At 43.2% G+C, this 26,813-nt stretch overlaps 1 protein-coding gene across 1 annotated transcript in view; it reads left to right on the top strand.

The window, feature by feature from the left end:
- The first annotated feature begins 1,117 nt into the window (after positions 1 to 1,117).
- The window catches only part of ITIH5 (inter-alpha-trypsin inhibitor heavy chain 5), a 47,252-nt gene continuing 21,556 nt past the window's right edge, over positions 1,118 to 26,813 (top strand). The window contains exons 1-7 of the mRNA XM_040546613.1: positions 1,118 to 1,353; positions 5,032 to 5,076; positions 8,929 to 9,092; positions 10,282 to 10,389; positions 12,046 to 12,296; positions 20,009 to 20,178; positions 20,677 to 20,793. Of these exons, the coding sequence (XP_040402547.1) occupies positions 1,234 to 1,353; positions 5,032 to 5,076; positions 8,929 to 9,092; positions 10,282 to 10,389; positions 12,046 to 12,296; positions 20,009 to 20,178; positions 20,677 to 20,793 (975 nt within the window). The 5' untranslated portion in view covers positions 1,118 to 1,233. The remainder of the gene's footprint in view (positions 1,354 to 5,031; positions 5,077 to 8,928; positions 9,093 to 10,281; positions 10,390 to 12,045; positions 12,297 to 20,008; positions 20,179 to 20,676; positions 20,794 to 26,813) is intronic.

Genomic DNA, 26,813 nt, shown 5'->3' with positions numbered 1-26,813 from the left:
AGCTGTGGGGATCGTGCCCAACAGGCTTGGTGCTGCCAGCCCTGAGAAGCCACCTTCACCCTGGGGCTGGCGGGTTGGAGAGGGCTCAGCTGCCAGTAAACGAAGGGGGGAGTGGGAGGCTCACCCAAACTATGCCCAGCTGAGAATCAGGACAATAAGAGAGAGGGACAAAAGCATGGGTCTGGAGCATGGTGGTGCTGAAGTGAGGTGCTAGGCTGCTGCCATGCTGACAGGGCTCCTAGGGCGCCTGCGGCCTGGTGGGGAGGCAGCAGGCGGTGTGCCAAGGAGAGGGTGCGGATGGAGCCCTGCCCTGCTCCGGGAACCTGGGCCCTGGGGCTGCTTTCACAAACAAACCTGGGATCTCTGCACCGAGGAGGAGGAGGTGTTGCTGCTGCCACGGGCTCAGTGATGCGTGTCTCAGCCCACCTCCGGGCTGCCCTCACCATGTGCTTCACCCATACCTCCCTCAGCACCCCACTGTCTGTTCCCTTCAGCAGGCTGGGGGGGTGGAAAGAGCCTAAAAATCCCTTTAGAGGGGGTGAAAACATATGGTTGTACCCCTCCTGGGTAAACCTTACAGTACATGCTTGGATCATGCTCCCTAAATGGGTGGCAGGGGGGTGCTCTTTTATACAAACAGTGGCATAAGCCCAGGCTTATAAATTCAGGGCTGCCTGACATGATGTCTGACCCCACAGGGAGACACCCCAGCAGCTCTTCCAGCTCCCACTTGAGCTGGGCACCAGCACCTCAGGCAGGCACCATGTGCCAGCAGCCATCTTGGGCCCTGCCCCTGTGCCTGGGCACTGCTGCTGAAGGAAATGTCTCCTCAGCCTTCATTCACCCCATGGAGGGCCGCCACACGGCTGGGGTGCTGCTGGCACCAAAAGGACAGGTGGCAATGCCACAGGGACCTCCAGCTCCGATTTCCTCTGCCTGTGTGCACCTATGAGGTGACATGGGGGCTCAGGGTGGCAGCAAGAGGGGCATGGTGATACTCGGTACCCCAAACTGAGGGGAATTCACTGAAACCCCGCTGGCAGACAGGGAAACCCAGCAGCTGCCCTGAGTGGAAAAGGGGCCGGTCCCAAGCTGGGAAGGAGGAGAAGAGGGTGGGTCAGCTCGCCTCCTGTCAGCCTCCTTGCAGCCCAGTCCTGCAGCAAGGCACGCAGCAGCAGCCACAGGCTTCCCTCTCACCTGCAGGGCAGCCCCAGCCCGGTGCTGCCCCTCGCCATGATCCTTTGGTTATGGCTCTTTTGGGGCTTCTCCATTGCAGCAGGGCAGCCGGACTCAGAGCTGCTGGCGAGGTACCTGGAGGAGAAGCTGATGGCAGACTACAGCGTCGTGGAGCAAGTAGGTTTTAAGAAGGTCATTATTTGGGAGCATTCGGTGGCTTGTGCCTTGTTAATTGTCACGGGTTAATTGAAAGCAGCCAGTCTGAGAGCTTTCAGTGTGTGTGTGGAGAGCTGTCAGGTGAAGAAACTCCCTGGACAGCCCCTGTGGTGAGAGAGAACTGACAGCAAGAAAAACGCACTGAATTTGTCACTCGTTTGCAGTCACTTTCTTCAGGGTTCGGTATTAATGCTCACAGCAGCCTGCTAAAACTGAATTTATTACAGCCGTCTGTGCAGTGTGCCTTGCTACTGTCCCTGTGGCTGAGAGCTCGGGCAGTTTGAGGTGCTGAGCCAGGACAGCACCAGCACCACCCTGTGCTGCCAAGGGACGCAGTGATACTGCCCCTGTAGGGGTTCAAAGCCAGCATCCCTATAGCTGTGTTAAGCCATGTGGTCTGCAGGGACAAGGGAGTTAACGCTGTATCCTGGCCTTGTGCCAGTCTGAGTAATTCGGAGTATTTCAGGCTTGGAGGAAGACTTTTCTGCCCTGTCCTACAGTCGCAGTCTTACCATACTTGATATTTAACTCATGCTGGATTAAACGAACCTCCATGAATTGCAGCTTGTGAAAATACTTCTTGACCAGAGGAGAAAAGAAATGTATTCTGCAAGTGAGGACTGTTATATTGTGTCATCAAGTTGCTTAGGTTTTATGGGGAAATGGGGCTGAAAAGGCAATGAACTTCTTGAAAGTTAGGAAGAAAGTTCGGGTGGTGGTTTGGGGGGGGGGGGGGGTTAAAAGAGACTTCAGAGGGAGGCTGTGGTGTAAAAGATTGAGCTTCAGATCTGTGCTCACATCTTTCAGGTAGTGGATATCATGGGTGACTTGGGGTAAGTCACTTAGGGCATTCCGCAGTTCTCTAAATTTGATCAGATCCAAGAGGCTCTGTAGTACCTGGGACATCCATGTGGGGCTGGCAGATATGATGCTGGATCTGTGGAAGACCTGTGCCTTGCTGGATGCCTGTGGGATACCCTAGAGTGTCTGAAACATCACTTAGATGCCTGTATTTGGCACCTTCTGGCATACAATAAGCAGGAATACTGAGACTCTTCATACATATCTACGCTTTTCTTAGTCATTCAGTTGCTTATCCCACCCATGCTGGCATGGGAAGAATCTCTTTCCAAAAGTGCTCCTTGCTCTCCACTGCAAGGACTTCAGTAACTATTGCTGATCCTAATTACTGCAAACACATATTTCTTTTTGGGGAATTCAGCCACAAACCAACAGCTGGTCTTGCGCACCCAGCTGTTCAAGTGGTAGACAGTATTTGCACCACTGTTCTGCCGGTGGAGCGGTATCTGGGAGCATTTGTTCATATGCTCATGGGGAAAATCAATTGAGAAGCCCAAGAAACTGGCTCACGGTGTTGAAATAATCTGGCTGACATTGCTTGAGTTAAATGAGCATGATTTCACAGGAGCTATGTTGATGGCAAATCAGCGGCAGCAGTAACTTCCAACAGAAAAACAGTGATGTATAGATAGAGGTGATGCCCTAGTCCCCTGAGACAGCTGGATCCAGAAGAGGACATCATTCTGTCATCACTGAACACAAAAGCCACGTTAAGCAGAGGCAGGTGCTTCCCCTAGATCAACAAATTACATTCATATAGCAAATCTCCAATTCTGGAGAGCCTGTAAGGCTCTGTTTAAATGTAATAACTGGGAGGACCTTCCTGCACAAACATCAGCACACTCAGGCTTTTGGTATTTCCAATGACAGTGGATTACGTGGCTCATTCAATGGTTGACCACTCTGCTAAGGTAGGTGACAAGGTTGCTGGTTATTCACATTGCACTAGAGGCAGTTTTTCTGGACACCTCTTCACTGCTAATTGGCTCACTAGTTGGCTAGCTTATTCTCTGTATGCCATGCCAAGGCTATCAAATGGCAGCAGCAATGGGGTCACTACTAGAAGTTACTGGGCTTTAGAAGTGGAAGGCTTTAAAGCTAAAGGTTGATGGGAAGTTGGAAATTGTTCCGTTAGATGATGCGAGTGAAGCAGGTTGGTTTAAAATACTCTGGTGGACTGATCAGTATCATAAACCTGCAACAGTGCTTTGGCAGTAGTCATGAAGTCCTAACAGAATGCTGTTATCTGGTGATCCGCAGCTACTGACCGATATATACCGGTTATCTTCAAGACTTTAGAAAGTATCTTTTTGAAGGAATCAAGTCATACAAAACCTTATTACGCAAATCAGCAAGCAAGCGAAATTGGTGTGTGATGGGGTAAGATAAAACCAATGGACAAATTACCAGTTTCATTGATTAGTCATTAAAAACCATTGTGACTGCTCTGTACAGGATGACAGGTGGATTTGTTCCAAAATGTAATCCTTTAGTAAAAAAAGTGCTGAGGAGCACTGATCTTATCCCTGCCACAGCTCCGAGCAGGATTATCTTCATGGGCATTTGTCTGGCTTGTTCTGAAGACCCTACAGTGCTGGAGACTCTGCAGCCTCTCACAGCAGGCTCCTGAGGTGCTTTACTTGTCTGAGATAACATAACCAGGCAGAAAGTTTCTTTGGCAATTTAAACTGCAGAGGACTCCACTCCACTCCACTGAGAATTTCCTAAGGGAGCTGCTTTTCCTAGGTTCTAATTTTACAATAAGTTGGCTAAAATAATGAAGAAAAAATCAAAAGGATTCTGACAGAGGAGACTGTTTAATTTCTCTCCTGTGCTTTTCTGAGCTTTGCTGCATAAACAGGCATAAAATCATATTTTTGGCAAGGAATGCTATATTTTTTTTGAGTGCAAATCACCAAGAGCAAATCAGGTAAAAAATTATCATTGCATTCCTCTGTTCTCTGGAGCTTCATCGACGTTTAAAAAAGTCACTTGGCTTCCTTCATTGTTCCTGATTGACAAGACACTTGTACTCTCTGTTTTGAGGAGGGATTGCATTTGAACGTGTTGCTAAGCTGAGACTTACACCGTGTGCAGGAAAGAAGTCAGAGTTGTTGTGAACGGTGATAAAATGAGGGTGACCGTGTTGTCACAGGTAAAAAACACTTTGTTTCATAATAAAATTGCCAAGTTTGGACTGGGGAATAGACTTTGGCTTTTACCTGATGGTTTAGGTGGGCTCAGAGTGGCATTTGACAAGCAATCTAAACTACTGCAGGTAGTTTGATCTGTTCTGATTAATTTGACAAACCTTTGAGATTCTAAGGCAGAAGGTCCTTCCCTTCCTAACAGAGACTAGAGGATGTGGACTGGGAAATTTCTTCTAGTAAAATCAGCTTATTATCCCTGCAGACCATTTAGCAGACCTCATAATGCAATAATTCCCTAGGAAGCTGTAACAGAACATGCTCAAGGCTGAAGACACACCCACAGACAGGGCTAAGGGCTGATGTCCCTGCCTTCAAGTAGAGGGTCTCTGGACAAATAGCATTTGCAAAGCACACAGAACCTTCTTGCCTGCGAGAGCCGCATTCCACTGCCGAGCTTTGATGAATGACCCTGTTAATAAAGAAGAGATTTAGGTTTTAGTTTTAACCAGAGGAACATTTGAACCTGGCCGTGGGTGATCAGTCACACAAGCCCATGTCTGGATTTAAACAAATGACAAGTCTTCCTGTAAACTGACTAGGCTCCATTAACTCCCTTTAATTTCTGCAGGTTGTACGTCGTGTCCCAAGACAGACCAGATTTTTGCAGAGGCTGGTACGTATCATACTCTGTCTTTATTTTACCTCATGAGAATTACACTTGCTCTGTGAGTGTGTATGTGTGTGCATCCCTGTGCTCAGAAGTGAACATGTTAGTGAATGATGGTAGGATGAGATTATAGGGGGAAAAAATCATTGTTTTGATCCATAAAAGAAGTAGGAGTTATTCTAAAGCTTCCCAATCCATGTTCTTGACCACAAATTTGGAGAGAACATCTAATATTATCATCCTCAACCATGCAATGAGCATGAGCCTGCTGAAATCTCCCTGAATTTCAAGAGAAAGAGAGAGTTCATTTTGAAATTTGAAGATCTCTGTTATTTTCTGTTTATGCAGAGGCCAGAGCTTATTAAGAAAGGAAGAAAACAGAGAAGCCAACATCCTCTTTTTGGTAGGGGAACCTAAGCTTTAAGATGTATGCCTTCAGTTATGAGACGTACAGAAAATTTGTGAGGTCTGGCTATATTGCTGCACTGAGACCTGCATGGCTTAGATCAAAACTTCAGCTAAAGAGGCAACCAGTGAAATTGATGTTCATGGCCAGCTATTTTTCTGGCTTCTTTGAGATACAGAGGCTTCTCAACTGAGAACTGGAGGAACTCATTTCACACACTGAGCAGTCATCACATTAATATCTTCAGGCCCCTTAGATCTTTGACAGATACGAATCAGCAGCCTAAAGGAGAGTAACTCTCAGTCATATTACCAGTTATTACTTCTAATCTGACATGCGGTCAATTTATTTTGATGAAAACAACTGATAGAAGTAAAAACATGGAGTGAATTTCATTTATTTTCAGCTCTTTTCTGTCTTTCCAAACATTCACTGTAAACAAACGTAAAATCATTTGTTTGGCAGGAAATGTTCAGCTCTCACTTCATCATAATTAGCAGGACACCTTCAAAAAGCCTCCAGCCAACGTTTCCCATACCAGTGTGCTAATCTGCTGGCTTGGTGTTCCCTAGCTTTATTTTTAATAGGCATAATAAATCGCAGCAATAATAATATTAAACAAATGGTTTGTTATTATTATTTTTTTCCTTTGTGCTGTCTCATCTTCTGAAGGCCTTCAGAAAAAGTGGAGAAAACAAACAGGCATTTGCGCAGCTGTAAGTCAGAGCATCAAGCACTGATGGATTGTGCAAGAGCTCCAGGGAACACACAAGAGTTGCAGACTGGAACTTGGGCTGCCCGCCAAGCCCGGCCTAGCAACCTGTTTGGAAACTGCCTCTGCCCCCACCGTTTATATTTTCTATATACAAGGAATGGCAGATCCCTTCCAGGGCCAGGAGGACGAATCAGCTCTTTCATCCTCCGTTGTATGTGATGCCCTTGTGTAGTGTTTGCTATCTCCAGCAGCAACATCTACCCATCAGGAGAAGGGAGAAATGATGTGTGTCTCTTTTTTCCATTTGTTTTTGCCATTCCTGAGGATATTAAAGCTGGATCTTATTTTGAGGGGTAGAGAGATGTGTCAGAGATCAGTTGAAATCAGCAGATGATAGACTCAGCAAAAAAAACCTCTTAAGGGATGTGGTTCTTCATGAAATATCATTAAGCTGTGGAAGTCCTCACTATGGGGTGTTATGTGTGCTAAAGTTTACATGGATTCAAAAAACAGCTGTATAAAGTCATAGAAAAATCCTTTGAGATTTAGTAAGCACAAAAATACCACGCTTGGTGTAGGAGTTCCTTCAGCTGCAAATTAATGAAAACAGAGACTGTTCTTGGGTGGTAGCAGTGAAGATTGGTCTGATTTTACACTCTTCTCTGAACATGTTCTATTGATCTCTGCCAGTAATAGACTATGGAGTTAGGATTACTTTTGTTTTGACTCAATACAACCATTCTTATGTTCTTGTCTAAACGAGCAAATCCATATCCTCTGTTTGTGATGAAATGCAGAAAATAGTAGTGGGTGCAGGACATCTAGAACCAAGGAATTTGCTGTATTTTCAGGTTCTCTCTTTTACTTCTGCAGTTAAATCCTCTGTAAGGATAAATCCTTATTAGGCTACAGGCAATTAGTGGTTAAGAAAACTGAGTGAAAGATCAGCTCATTATATCTGAAAACGTGCCTACAACGCTCCAGATCAAAACTCTCCATTCTCTCCACTTTCAGGAGAATGAAACTGAAAATTCCTGCTTATGTATAAGGGTAGGTCCTAAGATCCTAAGAACAGCATAGTCTAGTCCCAGTCACCACCAACTGAGTAAAAGTGACTTGTGACCTAAGGGTGGACATCTTCATTTAGTAGATGTATTCTTGTGTAGATCTGTCTTGCTGTCTGCAATTAGTGAAATGAATCACACTCTAAAAGTGCTGATTTTTGCCACTGTGCTCCATGGGAGCTGAGCCTGTGCTGAGCAGGGTGTACATAAACACAGAGCATGTCACACATTCTCCAGCTGTTAAAGATATCTATCACGATTAGGTTCAAGACACATTTTTGAGAGGCTTTTCAAGCCTTGAAAGTGTAGAGGCTTTATTTCTAAGTCTGTTGATTTGTGTTTGTTTCTAGTGGATCCTCATTCTTCCATTTGCCTGGAATTCACTAGCCCAGCAGCTTCGTTACTTGGATGCTTGCTTACTGCTGTTCTGATGCCATCAGCTACTGCAGAAATGTTTCTGTTTCATACTTTCTCATGCAAACAATTGCTCCCTTTGTTAAGCCAATTGGCAAAATTGTTTGTGTTTGGAAAAAAAGGCTGGTAATGCAGTTGAAGAGCATGTTCTTGTCTTCACAATTCTCTTGTGGCTGTAGTTTTTTATCACACTCGGTAGGAATAGATTCTCAGTGTATTTGGTTTAGGAAAGTTGGTGAGCATTTGCAATGTCTTTTACTCTTTAGCTCCTTTCTGCTTTTGAAGAACAGTCTTTGACTGTTTAAGGCAACAAATAGTTTATTTTTAAAAGGCTGCTTATAGTTAAATATACTGAAGTTTTCCAGGAAGAAATCTATTCAGTTCCATGGAGACATTGCTGTCAAAAATCACATTACAGAAATGCTCCAACCCAGGACTTGTGCACAAAAACACATTCCCAAGAAGCAGAAATTGGCTTTCAGCTTCCATTGCTACATCATGTGTCATTCATTGCAGTCTCCTCTGCTTCTCTGCTGGAAGGAATCCAATGTGGCCTAAAAGGCCTAAAATATTTTGTTAGTCACGTCACAGTGTCAGTGTTTCTTATTAAGTCTCTTCCATCCATTGGCTAAGACCTCCAGAATGGATCCTCAGCAGAGGAGGACTCAACCCGCTCCATTGACAGCAGTTTTTCTGTTCACAAAACTTAGGGATCTGACTGTGTAAGTTTTAAGATGCTGCCCCACGCACAGTGATCTCAGTCTTTCAAGAGGTCTTTACATCTGCTCTTGTGCACAGTCGGTTTCTCTGACATCAGTTCTGGACCCTATGGGGAGATATTTTGGACTTCTCTTCCTGGCCGTAAGGGGCTAATCCTCATTGTCTCAAATGGCCAGAGTTGAAGGGTGCGACTTAGGATACAGACGGATTTTATCAGTGTGTTTCACAACATAAACACTCACATAATCAGGGCACTTATCCTGTCCTGACCCTTCCTGAGCACTGGAGAATGACTGTGGCTTTTGCCCATGTGCGTGAACAAAGGCACGGCCATGTCTTTAGTTTACCTTTTGCAGCTCACCTGATATTTTGAGGGTAATCCCCACCTTGCCTGCTGCTGACTGGTTTTCATAGGGAGTCAAATATTCACTGTAGGAGGGTTCCTTGCTTGAGCACATTAAATATTAAACCCAGTGAAACTCCAAAGAGGGGAGTTATCTAGCTGTTTCTGTTAATGGGTAACCTTTTGATATCTACAGGAAACCAGGCCTCGGATGTCTGAATTCACTGTGAAAGCCACAGTCATTTCTCGCTATGCTTTCACCACGGTGTCCTGCACGATGGTGAACAGCGGATCTGAGGCAAGAGAAGGTGTGTTTGAGATGCAGATCCCAGCTGCAGCTTTCATCTCCAACTTTACCATGTACGTAAGTAGCGCTGGCAGCTAGATAAACAATGGTTCTTCCATCCTGCAGACAGGTCTCCGAGATTTTAAAAACTGGCTAATCTGCAGTAGGACTGTATCAATGCCTTTTTGCACTGAATAGTTTCAGCTGGAAAAAAAGAAAGCACACACATGGTATACTCCATGCAAGACTGGTCATGGCCCCACAGCACAGAGCAAATCCTTGAAGGACAGATACTAAGATTCAAGCCCTCAATTTACTTGTTGAAGAACATTCTTCTATTTCCCATATGAGTGCCCTTTAAGAACTTCCTTCTCTTTTTCAGATTTGGACCAGAAAATCTCTCCTAGCCTTCAGAAACCTTTCCAATTAAAGTTTCAGTAACACTGTCACACCATATTTATATCTTCTAAGTGACTGTAGTGCCTCAGAAGCTATTTATTTTTCCAGGTTCTCCACGTTGTCAATGGAAGACAAGTGTCAAATCCAACTAGCAGACAGGTTGACTTGTTGCTGGAGGTGCTAGTCATACTCTGTGGATGATAAGCGCAAGCAGAGGGCAACCAACTCATACGTAAATGACTCAGGAATAAATTAAGCTCTTGGTTTCAAAAATTTGTTTAATTCGGTCATAATCAGATTCTCTCCTGTGGTTAGATATTGCTGCCACAACTTTGGACCTGACTATAGCAGACAGGGGACAAGCTTTTTTAGGCAGACTTCCCTTTGGTTTGAATAGAAGGAAAAACAGTCTTTTGCCATTGCCCAGCCAGGCTGTATGTTAGGCACTGTTTCCTTTCTGTAATCCATGGTTTTGTAACTCATTCCCAGTGGGATGCATTTTTGTCAGCGACGCAGCTATTTGAGAGAAGTCATTCTGAATATCACTGATCAGACACAGAACAGTGCTGGTTGGGAGTTTTTGCAATTGTTTTGCTTTCTGTTTAACAACGTTATGCTTTGGAGGTTACCTCCTAAACTGGCATTTATGAGAGGTAAACTCCTGGAGTGTAAATATGCGCTCTGCCAGAATAACCATCCAAGGCACTTCCCAGACAGCTTCTGGCTCAGTGACTTGAGTGGACTCAAGGAGAGTTGCACCAGCAACTGTCCACATGTGCATGGTCCATGAACCTTTCTGCAGCAGGCTGCAGAGCACTCTGTGTAGGTGCAAATTAGTCATGCTGACATCTCTGATCTCTCTAGGAGCATTGGCAACAAGACTTACTATGGGGAGGTCACAGGGAAAGAAAAGAAAAACAGCAGTGATGATAAAGCAAGGACCAAGAAACCTCCAGGCCCTCAGAATGCAAGGTAAGTGTTGTGCATTCAGCTGTGTTCTGGGAAGTGATATACTCTCCTCCTGTCTTTATTTTGGCTGCTATGGCATGCCCATGCATGGATTTATAGGAAGAGGAAGGAGCTAAACAGAACATTATCCTTACTGTCTGGTGTCATTCCCATGCTCCAAGTCACATATAATTGTGTGTGGCCTTTTCCAGCCCTGTTACATAACATTTTCATTTTCAAGGAGCTCCAGGATGTCAAGCTCAAGTCAGAAGTAAAACCACAAACAAGTACCCTACTGTAGTCATGTTTATTTGCCCTGTTGTCAATACTTGACTGAGTTTAGTCCTTTTAGCCATGCACTGAAAGTCTTATCCCTTTAATGATCTGAAATCCTGTATGTTCACCTGAATGCATTTCTTCAGCAGCACTACCAGTTATTTTTCCCCTCTAATTTGACAAGCATGCTAATTACCCCAAATACCTCTCAAAGAGATGCACCATTGAATGGATTTTGCCTCTCTGGAAAATCCTGCTCTACTCCCAGTTACCTTGGATAGAGGCACTATTCCAACCTGAACACACAATCAGGAACATCTAAATAGACTATGACTTCTCGGACCAGAAAAAAATGATGAACTGTGGGGAGGGAGAAGTCTAACAGATCTGAACTCATGAGTGATCTGTGGAAGGAGAATAAAGTATCTTTATTTTCCATCTTTTGTAGAAAAACTACAGAAAAATGAAGGAAATGATCAGATGTAAGGTTCAAAACAACCAAAATAAGATATTTTTCACATAAATCATGTTTCTTACCACTGGAAATGGTTCAAATGTGACTAGACAAATTTATGGTAGGAGAGATCTATAATGAGCATTTAAAAAAGGATGCTCTCTCAGGATACAGACAGTGACAGAACCTGGAAGAATGGCAAGATAAATCACTGTATTCCTGCCCTGTTGTATCCTCTTCCGTAGGCGATAACTATCTGTTATTCCTAGGCCATTGGAGTGACCCAGAGAGGTCATTTGAACTGTCCTAAAGGCTACCATTAAAAATACATATCTTCTTATATGCTAGAGAATTCAAAATCTCAAATTCTTTCCAATACTCACTAAATTGTGGGCATCACCAAAACCGCACATTAGTGAGTTCTGAGGTTAGCCCTGTGTGGCATTAAAAGTTTCCATTTTCCATAGGTTACTTTTTTATTTTCCTTTCACAGTAGTAGTGCCTGGTATCATATTAGTGCTTGGTAGCTTATCACTGTAGCACACTGGGAGGTAGAGTTATCACTCCTAATGTCCCCCGCTCCTTCTTCTTTATTCTGGCTTTTATTGCTGGTATCACATCATACAGTACAGGATACTTTGGTCAGCCTGCGCCAGCTGTCCTGGCTGTGTCCCCTCCCAGCTACTGGTGCATCCCCAGCCCCCTCGCTGGCAGGGCAGCACGAGAAGCAGAAGAGTCCTAGGCTCTGTGTAAGCAGTGCTTTGCAATAACTAAAAACATCAGAGTGTCATCAACAGTATTTTCATCAAAAATTCAAAACACAGCATCATATGAGCCTCTACAAAGAAAATTAACTCTGTCCCAGTGAAGACTATAACAATGGGTCTTGCAAATCTTCTCTGGTCCTACTCTATGCTATACATGTTTGTCATATTCCTCTTTTCTTCCAGGGAGAATGGCTATGAGACATTCAAAGCTTCTGTCTTCATTCCTCGCAAGATGCAAGCCAACTTCTTATTGCATTACGAAGAGCTCTTGCAAAGGCGACTGGGGAAATATGAGTATACGGTCAGCATCCGTCCCCAGCAGCTGGTGGGCAGGTTACGAGTGGAGGTGAACATCCTGGAGAACTCAGGCATAGTGTCACTGGAAGTGCCTCCCCTTCGAAACAGCAAACATAAAGGCAATGGGAAGGTTGAAGGTAAGGAGAAATTTTATAATCCATGATTTTGTTACCTGTGGAGCCCTAACCGCTTCTTAGGAACCAGACTGGCAGTACTGGGAGTTCTCCAAAGCAGTCTTGTATAACTGCATAGACTAGTGTTTCATTCAATTACCTTCTGCTCCAAATGAGCCATTAAACAAAGCCCCAACATTGTATTAAAGCCGCATTATCCAGGCTCAAGACTACATTAGAAACTAAAGGGCACATCTCATGAAGATAACAAGAAAAATAAATGCTAGCAGCTCATTAGGTGTGAGTTATTCTGGCAAATTCCAGCTGTGACTGTATTTTTTTAGAAGGACACATTTTTGACTTTCCCTTTTTAACTCTTGCTGCAGTCAGTGTATGGCAGGTACGTGCTGCCCATGGGTGGCTGCATTTCACTGACAAGCAAGTCTCTAAGCACTGCAGGCTATCAGCAATTCCTATTTAGAGATCTGTTCCGTTCACTGGCAGGGCAATCTCCAGGTTCAATAAAGTTGGTAGCATAGCTATGACATGAAAAGGTTTTCAGAATTATGAACCCTGTGAGGTTTGATGGTGGGAATTCAGTCCTGTTTCAAAGGCTGATGGCATTTGTCCTGTTTTCTATGGATGACTGTGTCTATGTGGTGTCTGTGCGTAAGCACACGAGAACTTTGAAGTTTATTGAGTATAGGGCTGATCCCATTCAGTTCAATAGGATTTTTTTCTATTGTCTTTACAAGCTTTGAACTGGGCCTTCAGGCCTTGTGCTTAGCATTTGAGCAGCTTCTTCCCTGGCTCAACGTCTCCTGGGAACTGTTTATTTTAAATGAATTGTTTTTTCCATCCATCCATGCCAAGGCAGATAGGAAATCCTGCTTTTTAGAACATGGGAAATTCCAAGAGGAAAAACCATGTTTTGCCAAAGCTCAAAGTGTGGTCCAAGTGTCTACTCTTACCCCAACCACCCTTGCTTACTGTTCAGACAGCAGGTGTCGATTAACAGTTTCCTAGTGTAAACTAACAATGAGGAGCACAGGATACCAAGATTGCTACAAGTTGACAAAAAGCAATAATGGGGTTAAAAGGTGAGTCTAAGCTGGAAGCAGGATGTAAAGACTTGTGAGACTCAGTTACTCTAACTGCCATAATACCAGTAAATCAGTGAAGCTGTTCATGCCTGCCAGGTGAAGACTATAAAGCATGTGATCATGGAGTTAAACTGCTTGCTCAGTCTGGTTCCATTGATTTCATCCAAATCACACTGAAATCAAGGCCCCCAGTGATGGACTAACTTCAAGTCAGGCCACATACAGCTAGCTAGTTAGTCTCTCTGCTGTACATTCTTCCACTGTGTAATAAATGTGCTCTGTCCCTTATCTGGAGGGACCGGAAGCCTTTTTCACCTATCAGGTAGTATCGTAGTGCATTGTGGCATGTGGTTTCCTGCAAAACATCTGGCATTGATCAATGTTGGAGACAGACTAAGCAGAGCAGACACGCTGTTGGTCTAGTACAGTGTGGAAATTCTGTATGTAAATGATATACAGGGAAAACTCTTGTAACTTGCTGTCCAAATGGCAATCTGTGAGCATTGATCATTCTTGGCACTGTGCTTCAGGTTCAACACAGCTCATGTAAAAATGGGCCCGAGCTCTGTAATTCTATAATCCTCCCTAGCCAGTAAAATGTATATAAAATGGATGTGACATTGCAGAATGGGTAACGCAACTGAAACTCAGATTCACTTGCTTTATTCTTATTCAGAACTGCTGCTACAAACTGTAATCAGCCTATACAGTTGGTGAAATCTGGTTGCTCTGCTGAGATCACTGCTAGAGAAGTTGCTGAAGTGCCAAACATGCTTTTTGGGTCCACTGTGGGCAGACAGGAGTGGGTTTTGTCTCTGCCAGACTAAGGCTTCATTGGTACTCAGCTGAGTGTCACTCAGATGAGCTCCCTTCTGATCTGAAGCAAAATAAAAGACTTGGCAAAGGGTCTCAGAGAAGGACGGGTTGTTTCAGAGAGGGATTTTTCATGTGTGACCTTTTCTGACCAACAAGATCAATCACAGTTGGAGCAGACAATAGGAACTTCCTGCCTTCCTGAGCACGAATGGAAAGCACAAGAATACTCCTAGTTCAAGGCAAGGAGTTTTTCACTTGGAAATCCACTGTACTTCAGTCTGCTTTAATCTCTTTAGCTAAATCTGGAAAGCAAAACATCTGAGCTGTTAATGTCTGCAAAGTCTTCTTGCTCATATGACACCTAGAGACCCAAGACCAGGAGATCCTTACGTAGTGAGACCGCCATACAAGGCTGTGGGTTTTTAAGTGAATTTAAGTGACCGTTGAATTGCAGGTCTTACAACTGAAGAATGGCTGCAAACCGGCAAAAAGACAGTGCTTGGTCTATTTTCAGACTTCATGTGACTTAAAACTCTTCAGGATCACCTCACTGGAGGGCATGGTAGCCGTCTTGTAAGTGGCCAGCAAAGGATGCCAAACCAGATGCTGCCATACTGTGTTACCTGTGGTGCCCCAAATGAGAGGCCATGACCTAAGAAATGACCAAACAAAGGATGGAGGCTTGCATATTGGAAGGTAGTCCTGAATGACTGCTTTGAGTTTGAATATATCATGAAAACTCTCTTCCTCAATTTGCTATGGTTACAAAGATGTCTACAATACCTCTCTGTTAATGACAAAATGGGAGATGTTGATAAGCATTAATAAATCACCTTGAAACTATTGCGTGAAAACTGTATTGTGACATCAAGTGATAAGTTAATGGCATTCTCAGTAATATGTCCGAAGTGCCATCAACCTCAAATCAGAGTTCAGGATGGGATGTACTTTCCTAAGTCATTTGGATACTTTCAACTGTGACTGACCTGCATAAGAAATGGCATTTCTTTTCTGAGTACAGGTCATGAAGAGCTTGTATAGGATAGGAAAATCAAGACGCAAATCAAATCTGTTTGGCTCTGCACCCATCGCTAGCTCCAGATGATGAGTGCTAGCAGTGATTGATGATCACAACTGAAATGCCAACCCACTGTGGCAATAAATGCTATTAGTGAAACTAATGAGAGCAAATGTTTTAGATAGCCAAAAGTGGAGGAGCTGATCTATATTTTGTGGACCAATCTTACTACATTTGTAGTGTTTTCTACATGCTATCAGCAGAGCCAATGCACCAGGCAGGAAACACAGTCAAAAAAAAAAAAAGTTCTCTGTTGAATATTCATTCATGATTTGCACTTTTGACTATATCCAACCTGCTAGTATCCATACAGTCTGTGATGAATAGAAGAGGCAAAACTTAAAGACTTACAGACAGGAGATGCCCCTTGATGTGAAAGAGTGAAGGACACTTTTTTTGCCATTTGTAAAGCAGCATTGTAGCAGTAGGAGTAGAAGCAGTAAAGAGTCCAGTTGTCCTGGTTTTAGTTGTAAGGGCCCCAGATACAAAGATTGAACTTGGTTTCACAATTTTCCAGGTATTTATGCAAAGTCACCCTGTGCTTTGCTCTTGGAAAGTCCTGTGTACGTCCTCTCTGAGAATGGAGCAGAAACAAGGTGGTAACAGGTCTTTCCAGGACATTTCGTATGCCAGTGACTCCTTCACGCACAGCACCATCTGGGAGTTGTTTTTTTCCTACAGGAAGGTAATAGACACATATGTTTTGGAAAATAATTTTTTAATATGTGCAGGTGTCCACTTCTGTCACATACAAAGCCTAAAACAGGAGGTGTAGAGGCCAGTGATCCTGGTCTTTTCCGGTGACCCCAGCGTGGAGCCATTTTCTGAATGACGTCCAACCCAGGATCCTCAGGGGTGGCTGTTCTCATCCTGTTCCTCCAGGGCAGCAGTGTGAGAACTAGCCATGAAGTTGGGCAGGGAGATACCAGGCTGCTTGAAAATGATTTTATTTCTCTTCAGAGTCATAAGTCTGAGGTTTTTATATCTTATCACAGGTGTCTAGAAGCTACCAGCTGTTAGCAGAGGATGAACTGGGCATTTGAGCTCTCTTGCTGCCTCTGTCAGCCTCCAAAATAATTTGGGTTTAACTTTTCATCATGTGGGGACTACATTTTTGCATGAAAAATATTTTTGCCTGCTCTGTTTATTTTATATGAATTTGGTGGAAAATTTGTGTAAAGACCTTATTAAAGGCCTCAGCATGAGCATGGATTAGCTCCGGTCTTTGGAGCTCATCCATGTTTTATAGTCTGCAATACTTCATAGATTTTCCTCTCTCAGTCACTTGTTTGATAAGAACTGGGCCAGTAAACAGGGGAGAGTAATCGTGATCCAGGTATCAGGTGCTGCCTAAAAGAGAAACCTGGGAAAGACATAGTAATTGTATTCAGACATACAAAAGGCTGTTCCAAGGAGGAAACGAATACTGTGCTTTCTATGTCAATAATAGAAAGGACAAAAAGTCATAGGTTTGTAATGCAGAAAGAAAAATGTAAATTAGATGTTGAAAATGTATTCTAACCATGAAAAAGTGGAGTTCTGGAAAGGACTGGCAAGGGCAGGTACTGAGTTTCCATTTCTGAAGGTCTGTAATGTTTCTAGACCACGTCACAAAGCCAAGTAGGAAGGGATTGAGCCTGGTAACATGAGATGGATTAGATAACCTGCCTTCCAGAGCAGCTTGGCAATCTCCTCTCTAGGAGTTCCTAAAGACCTGTCTGAGTTGCAGGGAATGACACTTCTCACCTTTATGCAGTGCTTTGAAGAGTATTTGAGGAAAGAAATGTGATCAACATGATCCCATCTAGATTCCACAGTGCTTCACAAAACTGGATGCGTAAGATTATGCTCATTTAACAGGCAGGAGAACGTGGAACATGGAGTGGCTACCTTACTCAGCTAATTTCAGACAGTCAGAGTCCATAGAAATGCTGGGACTGTAACTCATTTTGTTGTGATGCTCAGCATATTGTGCTCAACCCATCAACGTACTTAGGGAAGAGAAACGTTGAAGTCCAAAGGCTACAGCCACAGATACGTGTGCAGTAAGTAAAAAGAGAGAGCTTCTGTTTCCAGCGTAAGACTGGCTTTCACTAATCCTGGCGACAGTGCTTGCTTTTCAGCAGTTAAGGAGAAGTAATGTGAAACCCTCAAATAAATCAGAAAATATAAATGAACTGTTAAGCCATTTTTATGAATTCTGGGCATTTCCCACACACTGTCAGTTAAATGGGACCTTGGAAGTGATAGAAGACAGACCCAAAATCCAGGAAGGCCAATACAAGCAAATCTGATGCATTGTGTATTAGAAACACATTACATCTGTTGATTCATCAGATCAGAGAGTGGCTATAAAAGTAAAACCAAATCAACATGGAGATAAAATCTTATAGAGCTACAGATTTATGACTTTTCTTTGCCTGGGGAAATCTGAACTGTACACAGATTTTAGAGTAAATGTCAAAAAGCTCTGGGTAATCATTTTATAAGCCCCTTTTAACATTTGACACTGGTGTCTGTAAGCAATTTCAATGCATTGGTTGGGACCTCTTGCTCTGTTTCTGTCAGGGTGGATGGATTAGAATTGACTTAGAGAAGCCATGATGCAGAGTCAATTGCTGACTTTACTGAAGTTGAGTAATATCTGTCATTGCACTTCCTTTTATCAAGAATTTTGATGATGAGTTTGTTTCACGTTCCAGGTCTTCCAACTACAATTTCTTTGCATAGAAATTGGTCCTAAAAGGGAACCCCTCCCTGCCTCAATAGTATGCTCTTATGCCTTATCTATTCAAACATACTCACAGGACATCTGTGAAAGTAAAGCCAAACCAATGTGGAAATGAAATACCAGAGTGCTATTGATTCATGAGTCTTACTTGCATTCCTTTGCCTAGATAAGTCTAGATTGTATATAACATTTTAGGGCAAATGTCACAGCTTTGGCTAATCATTTTATAAACCCACAAGAACCCTCTTCCTGGCATTTCTATGGACTTTGACCTGTGGGAGGTCAGGAGAGTTAGGTAACCGCTTCATGCCTCCATTTTCCCACTTGTTAAATGGACGTAATCTTATGTATCCAGTTTGGTAAATCACTGTGGGATCTAGATGTGAGGTGGATGGTGTTCAATGTTGCCAACAGCTGTCATGTTGCATTCCTCTGATGCTGCTCCAAGCACTTTACAAAGGTGAAGTGCCACTCTTCATTACACAGACAGTGTTATAGGAGTTCCTGGAGAGCGGTTTTCCAAGACCGCCTGCACTTTGTCATTGTGATCAGTATCATTAACAGAGTCTAGGACATAATTAAAATTATCCAGAAGAATTGCCTACATATGACCAGATGTATCGTACTCTAATCTCCCCTGACCCTTGACCCGATCTCCGTTGAGCATAACAGAGCCTAGAAAATCATATCAGATGTGTAGGTACTTGCACTATGAACACCTACAACAGAACTGAATCTCACACATTTTTTCTTTTCCCTGCCATACCACAGACATTTTGGGCTGTCTTTGGCAAAGAACAGAGGCACACTCCACCCCAACACAGTATAATTAAGCATTTCATTCCCACCAATTTTAATCAGCATGCAAACAGAGATAATAGTACTTCCATGTCTCAGAGGAGTCACCGTAAGAGCTGACGCACCTGAGAAGAACATCAGCTGAGAATCTATTTCAGTGTTTTCAACAGCTAGTTAGCACAAATAGAAAAGCACTTATCCCTTAACTCTGGGTCAGGTCAAGGCCAGCTCTGAAACTTTGGCTGGTCTAATGTAAGGGTCCACATGGGATTTATAGGGAATAAACAGCTGACACACCAAAAGACAGTAAGGTAGGATTTGGGCCACACAAAGAGACAGCAAGAAATCTTCATATCACTTAGCTTCAGGAAAGGAACACAGCTGACAAGACAAGTAGAGGTTCCTTCAGGGACATTCAGACCTGAATTATTGTCTTTCTTTGAGATGCTCTCTGAAAAGCTCTTTGTCTTCATCGACTCAGGAGAGACTCTAGGAGATTGGGGTGAGTTACATCTCTGGGATGCAGTTTGCTTGACTGCACTAGCAAGTGTTGGGTTTTGGCTCAGTATGCCAGATTGAAGTTGCAGTGACTGTACTGAGCTCTTTGCTGAACATACAAAGAACTAAGGTGACTTGTTCAGATGTAGACATTACACAGATGCTTGTAATCAGCCAGATCAATGCCACCTCACGTCTATAGTATATCTGAACAAGTCATCTCAAGATCTCTTTATATTTTGTAGAAATCTGCAGTATGATTCATCTCATCCTAGAGGAAATGTTTAAACAAGTCAAGTGAATCATATCTGCTTTGACTGGCAGAAGCTCAGGTATAGGATCTGCATTCTAGATGTCTTGAGTTGGCAAGTATTAATATCAACTAGATGTCTGATGTGTATTATTCACAGAAAGTGATTAGCAGTTATATAGAGAGTATCTGCCCTTTGAGTTCAGTGACCTCCAAACAGCAATGAACATAGGAATATTGCATAAACATTCCTATCACTGATAATATTGCAGTATTGAATTCAGTTTAGCATTCAGGGTAGGGGTTACTAAATTCTTATTTTATTGTTGGTGAAATGAATCTTCAATCTCAGTATGTAGCTATGCTAGTTGACCTAACTCCATGGTAATACGCTGTGTGTTGTGCTTAGACATCTGTAAGAAAATAGGAAAAACTTGTAATATTATGGTTTTATCTCAACAGGTGATGTTTCTCCTCCTCCTTCTACTGTAATTGGACATACAAAAACCTTAGCTAAAGTTACATTCAGTCCCAATGTTGTTGAACAAACCAAGATTGCCCGGAATGGCATTTTGGGAGACTTCATAGTTAGGTATGATGTCAACCGGGAGCTGAGTGTTGGGGATATTCAGGTATGTTACATGACTGATTTTTTCTATGTTATTAACTATGTCTGAAATGGTTCGATTGTCTTGCATGCTCCATATGTTCTGGCAGATGTTTTCCAAGTGAAGGCTACTTCTCCATCTTGTAAGAACTATCCAAAATAAAATCAATAAGCTTGCAGCCACAAGATGGACTTAAACAGGTACATACTACATTGGCTTTCTTTTTGTATTTGCTTTTCAATTTCATGTAGTGGTTCTGATCCCTGGATACTTATGTTGTATCCTTATTGCATTTGGAAGGAAACCTTAATGTCCACCATGGAAGGAGATGCAGAGAATTCCACTAGGCCCTCGCTCTGGATAAGCAGGGCCCTGGCATTAAGAGGGAACTCATCCTCCAGAGTAGAGCCACAGATATTGAAAGCAGGATCATGTGTGCCCAATGAATTATCCCATAATGATATGTGCGGATCATTGCATCATGATCTTCCTTCCATTCCTAAATTCATTACTCTTCTACAGATTCTTAATGGGTACTTCGTACACTACTTCGCCCCCACAGATCTTCCTCCGTTACCAAAGAACGTTGTCTTTGTCCTTGACAGCAGCGCATCCATGGTGGGAACGAAACTGAGACAGGTGAGGTCCTTGCATGTGTTATGGGCTGGTTGGCTTTATGGTTGTAAAAAGCTTGTTTCAGGCTTCATCTCACCAGGTGGGTTCTTCTCCAAAATATTTGCTATGTCTGAGGTGAAACGAGGCTCTGAAGACACCTCAAGGCAAGACAATTTACCTGCAATGAGAAATTACCATGTTAATGGGACTGGGATGGGAACAAGAAGTGCAGAGGACTTCATCGCTCTTCATAAAAGGCCAGTGCTGTCAAAACTGAACAGATAGGATTGTGCTGGGCAGTTCTGTTCTGGTCAGTTTGAAGAGAGGCAGAATAGAGAGGATTCCCAGCAAAGTGCATTCGGCAGACCATTGTACCCAGCTTAGCAGAGAGAAGATACTTCTATCTTCACATTACAAAACCCTTGGCAAAATCCTTAGTGATGTACTACTCAATGGGTTCTTTTGAAAGAAAGGTCGGTTTATACTGTTTGAGAATCTGATTCTTTCATCACGAATCTCAGACTTATTTCTAGGGCACAGATCCTGACATGAGCCAACATATCAAGCTGAAGGCCATATCACCAATGCTTAAAACTGGCCTTTGATGTGGAGGGTTCAGGCTGGTATCTGAACATTTTTGTTCTAATTCTCTGAGCTGGATAGATGGAAACCAGCTCCAGTCCAGGATCCAACTAGTTGGTTTGAAAGGGCACCATTCCTGGGGGAATAACTCTCTCAGTGCGATATTATCACTCCAAACTAGAAGCAGAGATAAATGAATATTTCAACTCTGTTCTGATAGATATATCTCAGGTCTGCATTCGAACTGGAGAGGTAAGCCCAGTTTCCATCTTAAGCATCTGTGCAAAAAAAGAAAAGCCTGGGTAGGGTTAGTAGTTTCCTTCCACTTAAAGAGTTTCTCCACAGTCATGAGATACAGAGATGTTAATTAGCTTCTGGCTGTTGAATGGGCCAAATTTTTACCTTCTGTGTTCTTATCATGGCCAATCTAAAGACTGGGGAAAGTGTCACTTTCCACACAGGTTAAGGTGTTCTCAAGTTTAGAGGTGTAGATTGCATATTAGGAAGATTTCTTCACAGAGGGTGTAGTCAAGCAGGCTGCCCATGGAAAGGGCAGGCACCATCCCCAGAGGTATTTATGAGATGTATGGATGTGGCACTAAGGGGCACAGTTTAGTGATGAGACTTGACAGATCCAGCTGACAGTTGGACTTTATAATCTTGAAGGTTTTTCCAACCTAAATAATTCTACAATTCTTAGACACCAGTATGGGGCAGTTTCAGCTTGGATGGATGATATCATGTTATAACCCTACTAGAATGACTGAAGGCCAGTGGCTCAGACTTCTGTCTTGGCCAGTTAAGGAGCTCTAATTAGTCCACTCAGGCTTCTTGGTCGCCTGCCTAGAACCTGGAGTGATATTTCTGGAAACTGTGGTTATTTGAAAGCACACTTTTATTTTATTTTTTTCTTGGCCACCAACACTAGCCTAAATGGCCTTCGCAAACACAAACCATGGCCATCTCCTGACAGTTCTCTGCCTTTGATCAAGGACATTGTGGGTGAGCCTTTCTCTTGCTGCTAAAATCTTTACCATCTGGTTTCAGTGGTGATGATAAATCTTCATTTAGAAGTTATGGTCCGTATTAAATCCAATTATCTCCACTGCAAGCTAAAATGGAGTATGGCTTTTATGGCTCTTAATTACCTTCCCCAGTGACTGGAGTAGCAAATAGAGAGCTGTTAACAAACGCACCTAGTACTGTGCTGAAGTAGGTCTTGAATGAAGATGCCTTGGAATCATTGCAAATTCCTGTGGACAGAGCCTGGCTCTTGGCTTTCTGTTATCCTTTGGCTGAAAAATGTCTGCCTTGCCTTGCAGAATAAACAGTGCCCAAATGCACCCAGCCCAGCATGCTGAAAACGGACAATCTGCTTGTACAGCACCGAAACAGGGAGATTAGGACTCTGAAGGGGTTGGTGCTGGTATGAGCTGCACAAGTAGTGCCTTGGGTCAGCAGATTAACCTTGTACTATGAAAGCTTTTATTCTCCTCCTGACCGTATTAGCGTTTCTTTTTCATACACTTACTAAAAACAACATGGCCAGGGATTAACCCTTAAAGGCCTAATTCATTGCTCCTACTAGTAAAAATATATAATTTTCAGGCTAATTAGGTAGAAGTAGATGCCCCTTGAGCCTGTAGCAAGCATCTAGCCAGAACTTTTGTCAAGGGTGTGCTCAACGTTTGCCTGTTATCTCAGATACACTCTTTTTATGGAGAACCACTGGTATGTTATGGAGGAGTGCTACGTGAATTAAGCACTTACCTGGCTCTTATTTTAGCTGCTCCAAAACACAGAACTTCACTGAGTTATGAATTATTTAATGGCTTAAATCATAAATGAACAAACAAACAAAGAAAACAAAACAGAAAAAGAAAACACATACAAAACAACCCAAACTGGAGATTAGTTAAAGAAAGCCCAAGATCTAGGACTGGCTGATTAATATTCTTCTCCGTGTTTGCTCAGTGGCCCTTTTACCCAACTATTGTTGGTATTTAGATGTTTGTTAAATTACAGACATGTCCCCTGGTGGCAGGATACCTGTGAGCAGGGGAAATGCCTCCTTTTCTCTCAGCTGTGGTAGTCTACGGTAGTGTGAAGAGAGCTGGGAGTTCCCATGGGACAGCCTTTCCTCATTTTTGTATACTGAGTCACATGCAAGATCAGCTAAAAATACACTCAGCACTTCTAGAGAGTGCTCTTTCAGGTCACCTTTGGTAACTATGTCAAAGGACAGTTTTTAGAGTTGTAAAAGCAAGGATGAGAGACATCAGCTGTGCAGCCTTTTCCATAACAACTGACGGAGATTTTGAACTCTTCACCCATCTGTTTTCATGGAGTTAATGGCGATGTGACTCAAATGGAGTCAGTATTTCATGCATCCTGCAGTTCCATGATCTGAGTCATTTCCTCTTTTCCTCTCTGAAGGTTTTCTATTTCCTACATGAATTTTTATCTGTTTGTGCCATTCTTCTAAGATATCTCAGTCCTTGAAGCAATGAGGTATCCAGACCCATTTGCAAACACATGTAGTGGGACTGGTTGATCAACTTAGATCAAATCATTGAGACCTTTGAGACATTCCCCTCATATCACTGAAGTATATATGAGCTTTTTGGGGAAGACCAGCTGATATACACATTTCTCCTGTGGTTTTCACTGCCTCTGAAACCTGGTAATGTCTAATGAGTTCATCTATGTTACAGCAGTCCACCTCCACTGAGGATCTGGGCCTTTGTGATACTCACCGTCTAGCAGGTAGGGAGATTAAGTTCAGGAAGAGAAAAATATTGAGAATGGTAATGAAAAAATCTGTCGTGTTCAAGATTGCATGTCATTATTGCTGTCCCTCTGGAAAGGAAAATACTCTTTCTGTCCTCAAGAGCTTTATTCCTTCATTTACAAAGAGGAAGTAAGCTCTGTATGAAATAGTTGCTTTTAACAGGAGCCAGAAGAGCCTAGGGAACAGGTTATATCTATAAGGTTTACTGGGAAGCAAAGTCATTTGCCCTTTTGAGCAGTCTGACCTGCTGATTTCTAGGGGCACCTTTTACTTTAGAGGTGGGGGGGCATTGCAGTCCCCCCAGTTAGGAGAAAGATGGGCCAGTTACAGGTTGACCACTTTGTGACTACTATGATTATCTCCAACCTGACAAAGCAGGTTATGGTGAAAGGATGGTGAAAAAGGACCTTTATCAGCCTGCAATTCCAGCGTTACAGAGGAGGCATGTTCCAAGCTATGAATGTGTCCCCAGCAGGGTGGATCTGCGGATGTTTTGCAGACATCATAAAATGTAGTTGTTTCAACCACAGATTCATTTCACCTTACCTTTCCCACAGGCAGCAAATGCCCACACACCCAGTTAATCAGTTGGCTACACTGCAAGCCTGGCAGCTTGTCAATGGTAGTGTGCCAGGCTGTAATTTTCTTTGAGGTTAATTGTGCTAGGAGGAACTCAACTGAAGCTGGGTCCTGCTGCGTGTTTGCAAATGCTTCAGTTTATTTGCCTGCATCCATCCAAGGGACACTTTTGGTACCCCTGATTCATGACCCACACTGTCTGAGCCCCTTTGGAGGCCTTATATACACGTATCCCTAAACCTCTGTGCCTCAACACACAGGCTCTCTCTGAGTAGTTTCAGGGTGGTGAGAGAGTAGACAAGCACCTGGACACATGAGGTTCTCCCTCCAAATTCTACTTATTTCTGTTGGTTGCTGCAGAGCTGGCTGGGGGCCTGTTGACTACAAGTCCACATAGTGGCTGCTGTCCAGGAGAACTACCTTAAACCACCAGGGAATTTTGGAAAAAATGCTAATCCTAATTACAGCCTTAAGTGATTTTAAAGCTACTGTGAAGAGGAAAGATTTGTCAGCTTTTCCATTTCCATTGGAAAGCAACTATCTGAGTTAATGCAGAGGAACTGTGTGCTCTGTCTCCACAACCAACTAAATCGATGCAGCTGCGTCCTACTCAGGAGCATACAACATTGCCATCTCACTCCTCTCTTTAGGTGTGAATATGGAATATAGTAATCACTACACTAAATAGAATGTCAGTCCGTACAGTCCTTGACTGTTCAGCTTCCAAAAAAAGGTGCAAGTATTTGTTATGCAGCAGAATATTCTGCTTTTCCCAAACTCTAAAACTTATAATTAATGACATGGTCACACAAATTAAAAAGCAAGTTTCAGAGCAAGGTGCCCTCAGATGTTCAGGACAGGGTGCATCTTTTTGTGGTGTTAGGACTAATGGCTGGCATGTCCCAGCTGATTTGCTCCACACTGAGGCAACAGAAGTAGAGACAGCATTCCCCAAGGAGACCCCAGCCTAGGTGTAAACAGCAAGTCTTTGAATTGGGTTCAGAGTAAACAGGAAGCAAACCAAATGCAGAGTTCGACATGGAGATAGGGCTGGGGCTTGATCTGAAACCCCATGAGGACAGTGAGAGTTCTCCCCAAGGTTTCCAAGGGGATTCATCAATTTGTTGAATTCATCAAAGGCTTGGACCAAAACCGGATGCCACTGAAGTGACCAACACAGCCCAACGATCACCAGGCAAGTCCATATAAACAAGAAAGGGGCAAAATAAAGCTGGGAGGTCAGTCTGGGGATCAGGAGTCCATGACGAGACACAAGCAGAGCTGTGACAGAGCTAGAGACAAATACCTGAGTCTCAGACTGGGACTGAAGGCCCAGTATCCTCGAGGCCTTGGCATGCACATAAATCTGTAAAACGATAGATCTGTTTTCTGCAGTCCTTTCCAAGGTAGAACTGTGTCTTCCGGTTGCTGGAGCAATTACGTGGGAGCCAGACCTGGCTTCTGTTCATGCTGTCATCATGAATTTGAACTTAGTTGGGTTATTTTCTTTGTCTGTGCTTGTCTTCTTGCAGAGTCTTGTACAGGCTGGGCTTGTGGCTGTACAAGATCCCCCAAGTCTAAAAGACATCCAATCTTTGCCAAGAACCAAGCTATTAGTCTAGCACTGCTTGCAACACTGCTATTTCCAAGTAAATACTCCTTCACCCTGTTAGGGGGTACATACTACAGGCATTGCCCAACCGGGTCAGTCTGTCTCTAGTTGCATAGAGCAGTCAAGGCTCTGAACGACTGCCTGGGACCTTGTTGGAAAGCCTGCAGGAACGATGTCTTCTGTGTTATGTTACTATAATAAGAAGTACTACAGTCATCAGGCAGTGTTCACAGGCAGATTCTGATTCAGGGGTCTGCATGATGTAATTTGAGGTCTCTTAGGAACAGGGTGTGTGATACAATCTGTGTTATAAGGAGAAAACTGTTGCTTGGATAGTTATTCCCTGATGTAATGAGCTGATGTTCTTCAAAGTATCTGCTCTCTTCTCAGCTCTGCAGAGTTTTGGGCAAAGATTTTGCCTGTGTTCATTTGAGATGGCTTGGGATGGAGGCAGAGATGTGCAGAACGTAGGAGACAGAG

The sequence above is a fragment of the Cygnus olor genome, chromosome 1 (genome assembly GCF_009769625.2).
Source record: "Cygnus olor isolate bCygOlo1 chromosome 1, bCygOlo1.pri.v2, whole genome shotgun sequence".
Taxonomy (NCBI): Eukaryota; Metazoa; Chordata; class Aves; order Anseriformes; family Anatidae; genus Cygnus; species Cygnus olor.
The sequence above is the reverse complement of the archived record's forward strand: the minus strand, read 5'-3'. Positions and strand labels throughout refer to the sequence as shown.